The 7,930-nt window shown below is 42.0% G+C and overlaps 1 protein-coding gene across 1 annotated transcript; it reads right to left on the reverse strand.

Moving 5' to 3' along the window:
• Positions 1-2,267: 2,267 nt before the first annotated feature.
• LOC117032433 (allergen Fel d 4-like) lies at positions 2,268-6,458 on the reverse strand. The gene is made up of 7 exons (XM_033123967.1): positions 6,316-6,458; positions 5,822-5,958; positions 5,000-5,073; positions 4,175-4,285; positions 3,713-3,814; positions 3,495-3,539; positions 2,268-2,544 (listed from the first exon to the last, which is right to left on the reverse strand). The coding sequence occupies exons 1-6, from the start codon at positions 6,409-6,411 to the stop codon at positions 3,508-3,510; spliced, it is 552 nt and encodes a 183-aa protein (XP_032979858.1). The 5' UTR covers positions 6,412-6,458; the 3' UTR covers positions 2,268-2,544; positions 3,495-3,507.
• Positions 6,459-7,930: the final 1,472 nt, after the last annotated feature.

Raw genomic sequence — 7,930 nt, forward strand, 5'->3', positions numbered from 1 at the left:
ACCATCCCTTGCGGGAGTTGAGGAATCGAACCAGCAACCTTGTGCTTGAGAGCCCACTGGCCCATGTGGGAATCGAACTGGCACCCTTCCAGCATTAGGAGTACGGAGCTCCAACCTCCTGAGCCACTGGGCCGGCCCGCTCACTGTATTTCTGATGCATAGGCACAGTTTCCTTGTATATATTGTTAATTCTTGAAAGGATTGTGTCACACATGATCTGCTGAGTATCCTAAATCATACTTGCCTGCATTTGGAATATTATTCTGTGATATCTCTTTGCAACAGAGTTATTTTCCTACCTTTAACCAACTCAATTTGTTTTTAGACCCTCAGAATGTATGGATGGACAGTGAGGTGATATTGGACATACTAATGGACATTATGGTGATAAGGAACAAATAAAAAAACAACTTACATTTTAAATGTCATGGTGGAAAATCCCCAATGGGACTTGGCTGTGAGTGTGGCAATCCAGTCCCCGAGCAAAGTGTACCAACAAGGAGTAGCATACCCCCCGCTGATGGGTCATTCCACCACAACTTTCATTTGGTCCCTGATTTTATGAGACATTCCTGAAAATTGAAACTCAGTGCTTTCTTTCTGTGTGTCTTTTAATGACATGATAACTGACCTAGGTTGAAATCACCAACATGGTAAAATGAGAGGTGCTGGCCCTCATGTTCCCCTCAGAAACACCTGTTTTAACAAACATGATGGATGAGAATAACTATGAGTGTCTGGGGGTACAACTGAGAGGTTCTAGCACCAAGGTAGAGCTAAATAATCCGACATTGATGCACTGAAGAAGGTAAGAAGACAATTTCATTTTTCCTGTGTCACCTCTCCCCCAGGGTGGCGCAGCACTGGCGTCTCTGGGGGCTTAGAGAGCAGAATCTCCACCCCCACCTCTATCTGCTGAATCAGAGCCTGTACTTTAACAAAATCCCCAGGGGTTGTATGCACATTATAAGAAGAACGGCATTATCAAATTATAGAAACCCTGGATAATATTTTTCATTGTTCTGTGTGTTATTTATAATTATATAAATTGTGTCATATGCCACATTTCAGGAAACAACTATTTATTTTCATTTAACAATTGACTTTTGAGAACTAACCATGTTAATGGAGATCTAGAAAGTTCTCTTTTAACTTCTTGAAGAAAATTCATATTTATGCTGCTGATAATGAAATCTGTTATGAAATCAATGTGGTAATGACATTGATTTAGTGCAATCAGGTTCAAACGGGGATGGGTAGAGAGTCGTAATGCCCTCCACTTTTAAAAAATGCACCCATTTATTTCCTGGGAGAACCATGGCAACTGCGGATGTTGTTGCCAGAGATAAAGTAATTACTGTCTATGGTTTTAAGACTAAATGTTACATGCCCAGAAAAAGAACAATGAGTTTTTAAAGTTCAGATGTGTCAATGCCAATGAAAAAACTATTAGCAAATCAGTTGAGGCAGGGTTTTTTTTACGTTAACAGGGCAGCTGTCAGAATATGAAGGATCATTCACCTGAACCTGGAAAGAGATTCATATTCTTAATATCTTTAGGAAAACTAGCAGCATACATACTTATCCTTTGACCTTTATAAGACACACATTGCTCCACAATTCAGAGGCCATTTACAGACCTAGATCTTCATTAACAAGAGCAATGTCTGGCTTTATCATGATTTTTAGTAGCCAAGGCTAGTTAAAAGAATATGGAATATGGTGGAGATCTACTAGGTAAGTCGATGGAAAGAACATAACATATGTGGCCAATTTACTGGAGGAGGGCCAGTGTTGGGCAAAAAGGATTCAGCTGTCTTAGCCTGGAAAGCTGGTAAGTATCATTACATGCTGGGAAAACGCTTGGTCATATTCTTGCTTCCTGAACCTTACAAAAGAGACCATGTGCTGACACAGACTATAGAGCTAGGAGAATAAAAAGAAAACACTCAGGATATTAGAATATTGCTATTGTGTCCTTGACGTCGTTGTAGCTCTCAGCAAAACTTGCAAGACGGAAGGACACAGGCTAGAGTCAGCCAGGCAAGTGTTATATTTTCTCTTGTCAGGTCACTAAGAAATAGGCAAATCAAAGGACAAGCAGCCCTCACAGGGACCTAGAATTACTGCATGGGAGGAGAATCCTGAACCTCAGGGATGTTTCTGAGAAGCTAGAGGATTATGGGTACAAGGCAAAGGTCCCCTCATTGGCATGGTGTTGACACTACCTCTCTCACATACACAAGAGAAACACACGTGACTGCAAGGATAATCATTTATCGACCAAGTAGAGAAAGCTCTTGTCCTATTCATGGCAGAGTTCTTCCGGCTATGGCACAGAGATTCGGAAATTTGGAGGAAACCCTTGATTCTTCGTGAGCTGATGAGCCTTCCTAGACACTTAGGGCAGATCCTGAAGATGCAGAGATAATGCTTTCATGTGAGATATTGATGGCCATCAGGTCACAGAACTTGTCAGAAGATGACGTGGGGACCTTGGAAGGGGTGATCCTGGAGCCCAGGTGACAAACCATTCACTCAGCACTAAAGAAAACAGATGAGAAAGAGAACGCAGAAACTCATAAGCACTTCCGGGATTGAATTGACGACACAGTCTTTCAATTTTGGGGAAAAAGGAAGAATTAGTCATCAACCTACATTCTAACATATGTTACTTGCCAGAATAGAGGGAAGAAATGCATTCAGTCAATGACTTCTTTTTTTTCTTTGGCTGATCTCATCTTAACTTTCCCTCAACCAAGTCTATGAAAAACAGAGGAATCAATGAAGGATCCTAGGCTGCTTTCTGCCATCCTCAGCATGGGAAGTTCTGAAGAATTTGTGATACATTGAGGAAGAATGGCAAAAGCCATAGCTGCCTTTTATTAACTACTTACATTACGCAAGCCATAGTTGCTACAGCCTTCCCATACATCAGCTGAATGAAGCCCCACAAGACATCTTAGGTAGGAAACAATGGGGAAACTCAGAGGCCATTTTCCAGGTTAGGAGACAACTGGAAGGTCAGACAGCTCTATTTGAAGATCAGAAGTTAAAGTAGTGCAGAGATCTAAGCAAGACATTTTTACCAAAAATTGGAGGGTGAGATGGCCTCTAGACTTGGAAGACAGACCACAAACAGAAACGTATTTGAGATTTGTAATCACACACACTTAAACTTTTCCCGTTTTAAAATTTAAGGGTTAATAATTTGTAGCACATGAACAATTACTAAGCTCTTTTCACCAGCATTATATCCACACAGTAACTCTATAAGATAGACATCATTGTTTTACTTTAAATACTTATGTCATGTGCTCTAAAGCTCATGGAAGGAGTAGGTCCTGAACCCAGGATGTAAAACTCCAAATTTTAAGCTCTCCCCACAAGACTCCCTACTAAATTGTTTTTATGTTCATCTCTGCACATAAACTCCTAATGCTCTTGGAAGGCAGTAATCCCTGAGCCACCCCATTTTATCATATATTACCAACCTGGAGGACTGGGCTAGTTGTTCCCTCGGGCCTGGAGACAGCGATCTGCAGAGGCAGAGCAGAGCACATTCATCACCTACCCCAGGTGATTTCCCAGACAGAAACCTGATGATTTTCTAGTTTAGGACAAAGGGGACTGATAGCAGGTGTTATCTTCTCTTGGGTTTCTTGCTTTAGTAACAGAATTTAGGAAGAAAAAAAAAGAGAGCTACACTTACCGACTTTGGTCAGATCGAGAATGTTTTCCTTAGGAATTCCATATTGTTGGCAAATTTCTTCAAACCTTGTTTTTATTGTTTGACTCAAATCTGGTTCATGGCCTGCGGGAAGACTGACAGTAACTGTTGTGTCTCGTGTATTGGTCATTGAGGGTCATGGCTGTGGGGTGGGTCTCTAAATGGATGGGAAAACGGATGGCACTGATTTGTGTTTAGGCAGAAGACTTGGGGATGGGATGTAACCTGTCTTGAATTTCACATCTTTAGGATAGCCTTCTGGCATGATGAGAGATTTCATCATCATCCCACCACCGAGGCTGAGGGACTACCCAAGATGACCATCTCTCTTGAGAGGAGGAGAGACACCCCACGATAAGAATGGGAGGATCACTTTGTTTCCAGGTTTCCCTCCTTCCCCTGCCTCCCAACCCCAAGGTGTGTGTCAGCATGAAAGTACTGTACCAAACAACTCCATCACTTGGGTTATTTTTTCATTTTTGAAAATCACGGTGTGACAAATGGCATATTCACCATAGACGGCTTCAATTATGCTAAATATAATGTGTCCTTCATCTGTGGAGGAAACAGAAGAAGGCTCAGAATTTCTTTAGTCTATGGAAAGCAAGTGAAACCTATTACCTATTCTCTCCCACAGAACAAATTCAAGTGCATATCCTAGAAGACCTAAGGAGTGATATCTAAGGTCTTCCATTTGCATCTCCCTGGGCTTCGTGTCGTAACTTCTAAGGGTACAATTGAGTCCTGGTTGAATTTCTACCGGAGGTAATTGACCACTAATGATAAAAAAAAAATCAACCACAGCAGCAACTTACCCTCTATCATCCTCCCTGAGAATCACCTACCTCCTTCAGCCATCTTTGCCAACTATGTGTCTCTGTCCTGTCTTTAAGCCCCACTGGCATTTTATACCCAGCACTCTATCCAAGCAGTGGTGTGGCAATGGCTACCAGACAGCATCACAAAATGGGCAGAGAATGAGCAGCTATCCTGACAATTTACATTTTTTTCTTTTTTTGCTAATTTTCTTTTTTTGCAGGAGGTACATGTGACCAAATTGCCATCTTTATCTGATGGTATTACATGCCAGGCATTGGCTTTTACACACAGTGTCTTCACAAATTTGGAATATTAGCTATTAGATGCCCAATTATATTAACTAAAGAAGCACTGATCAGGAATTGATCAAGATCCTGCAGATACTGGAGTTTAGCAAATTTCTTGCAGTTGGAAATAGAATTTAGAGAGACTTTTTCTTTGTATACTTACAGAAAAAACTGTATACACCATCCTGTTCTGTTTCTTCTCCAACAACAGAGAATTCAACACATTGTCCATTTTTCCTGTAAAAGAAAATGAGCTGTTGAATAAGGTATATTGATGGGCCTGGCTCCCTCACTCTACCAGCAACTTGAGTGTCTGATTCCACTTAAGTATTGAACATTTTTGGTACAAATTTGACAGAGGTCTCACTTACGTTATTTTACTTTATTTGATACTTTTAAGAATGATCAACTACTCTTTCCTCTACCAGTACTTTCCATTATCACTAGTACTGCAGCTACTTGTCTGTACAATTAGCTGAGTGCTCACATCTGCCAGCCTCTCAGATGAGTGCTTTACAGACAGACATTACTTCACTCAGTCCCCCAGAAAACTGTGAGAGAGCATAACTGTCATCCGCTTTTACCCAAGGGAAAATTGGGGTGGAAAGAGATCAATTTTCCATGTCACACAACTAGTAAGAGATAGACTCGAGAAATAGACAGGTTGTTGATCCCCAATCCTATGCTCCTAACCTACGTTATATTGCCAGACAAATTATGATTCTGATAACTCTCTCCCCCTAACCTCTTCTACTCCCATGGAAATTTACTCCTGTCACCAATTTTTATCTGTGAATCTTGTAAAGTCCGAGTTTTATCAAGTTGGATCAATGCTCAATGAGTGACTCTGATTTTGGATACAGGTCCACATATATGTGCACGTGTGTGTGTGTGTGTGTGTGTGTGTGTGTGTTTGTGTGTGTAGAGGTCCAAAATCATACTCATGCTTTTCAATTTTTTTCTGAAGTGAGAGAGGCCAACTGACTTTTTGTGATATTTAAGTAACACAGAAGAGCTATCCAAGGCTTGGATATGTTTCAAAAAAATCCTGAGGTCCCCATTTTCTTCGATCCTTTCTTTCTCATCCGAGGCCAAGAAGACGGTATACCAATCCCCTGAAATCTGCAATGAAATCAGCAAAATGATTGAGTTGGAAAATAATAGGGGACACCACATGGACCCTTGTCTCCTGAACTTTGCTCGCTGGCCAGGATTCATATGGTGATGTTAAGATTCAATTAGAACTCTGGTCAACCGACACCATATATAAGGTTCTTTCCATTGTCCCTCCAGTGAGAATGTAAGTTCCCAAGTGCTGTCATCATTTCACATGGTACAATTGCTTTTAGTCCAAGTTCATAACCCTCTTCCTTTGTCTACTATGTCAAAAAACGCCTGCCCCCCAGTAGGAGCACCTTGCTTCAGAATCCTCCAAACCACCCACTAAAGTCAGATATCACTATGCTCCACCAACTCTACCTTTGAAAAATCGATGTTGCTTGTCACAACCTCATGGTTTCCTTCCTCATGTGCCCAGACTAGAGTCAGCCCCAGACAGAGTGACAGCAGCTTCATCTTGGCAGGTGAAGGTAATGACTCGGCTACAGTCCCTTTGAGTGAGTCTTTCCCTGAAGGTGGCTCCACTGCTCAGCTCTTCTGCCTTTATATTCATTCTGTTCCAGTTATTTGTCCAAGGAATGACAGCTTTCCTCCTCCCACTCCGGGAGACGCCCTGTCATTCACTGGTGTGAGGTCACGATTGTTTCTGATTTTTATACTTGTCAATCTCATCTCCCTTAGACCTACTTATGACCTTACTTTCTCAAAGCATGTACTCAAGAAAATAGTGGATGTCATAAAGGGCTGCTTTTTGGAACCCCATTTTAACTGTGGATCTGGCTTGGATTCAGAAAGCCAATTATGTGTGGAAAGAATGGAGTAGAACTAAAAAAATGGAATGTGTCAGGCACCTCTGTTCCAACATTCATGTGGGGTACAGAATTACATGAGTTATCCCATGATAACTATCCCCAGAAACAAAAAAACTGTCTCCACCAAATATGACAGTACATATCACAAAGCATTCAAATAGAGTTGAATAATATTGGGTGGAATAGAATAACATCTTCAAAGTTTGGTGTCTGGTGTGTAGTTTTGAGCACATTTTAATTCCTTTCCTTGAATTCAACCACTGAAGACTTTCCTTTTCCCACAACAAAGAAGTGTATTCCTATCACTATGTACACCTCGCTATATACCATAGACCAATGAGAGACTTGGGGAAGTAGAAGATGTCATCCCTTCCTTCAAGCAACTTTCAATGAAGGTGGAGAATTGCTTCATATCTCAATAAAAGCTCGATTCTCTAAACACGTGAAGTAAGCCAGCTAAGTGGGACAAAGACCTCTCCGCTGTGCATCAGAATTGGGGTGACGCTAAGGAGGTGGCATCAGGTAGAAAGTGCTTAAGAACACATGAGTCATGCAGACCTGGGCCTCATTCCTATCTCTGCCATTTTGAAGCCACGAGGACAAATTTAACCTCTTGGAGCCTTAGTATCCTCTTATTGGGATAATTGTACCCACTGATAGATTGCTGGAGGGATTCAGTGGGATGATGTGCGTGGAACCCTCAGACTAATGTCAGCACATGTTGGGAATGTGGGATTACAGAAGTTTTCCTGGCGTAGGTGGGACTAGGGGGAGCCCATGAACGTTAGGCGAGGTATGGAGACATGGAGAGCCTTTTGGAAGAGAATTCCTGGTGAGAGGAATGTTGTGGTCAGGCCCCTGTGACCCCATTTGGGGCTTGTTCAAAACTGTGGCTCATTTTAGCCTTGAACTATGGTCCCCTGTCACACCCACAAAACAGAAAGAGGCCAGTGTCCTGGGTGGAGCTGGGCACAAGGCAGTGAACCCAGGACCTGTGGCATCTATTTGTCGGCTGCTTTAGAGTCATCCCAGCCCCTTGGGGGTCATTCCTAGTTCATGCTCAACTGATATCCAGTCCCTGGTCTTTTGATGTCTGTGTAACTTTAGGCTTCATGGGCTGGCTGTCGGTTAGGTTGTGCTGCCGGAGCGATAAAGGTGCTGAG

This window comes from Rhinolophus ferrumequinum, chromosome 12 (genome assembly GCF_004115265.2).
Source record: "Rhinolophus ferrumequinum isolate MPI-CBG mRhiFer1 chromosome 12, mRhiFer1_v1.p, whole genome shotgun sequence".
Classification (NCBI taxonomy): domain Eukaryota; kingdom Metazoa; phylum Chordata; class Mammalia; order Chiroptera; family Rhinolophidae; genus Rhinolophus; species Rhinolophus ferrumequinum.

Coding starts and splice junctions, on each gene's coding strand:
- LOC117032433 (XM_033123967.1), bottom strand. CDS start 6,411: ATGAAGCTGCTGTCACTCTGTCTGGGGCTGACTCTAGTCTGGGCACAT. Junction 5,959..6,315: donor GCAACATCGATTTTTCAAAG/GTAGAGTTGGTG, acceptor ATTTCATTGCAG/ATTTCAGGGGATTGGTATAC. Junction 4,286..4,999: donor TGGTGTATACAGTTTTTTCT/GTAAGTATACAA, acceptor TTTCCTCCACAG/ATGAAGGACACATTATATTT.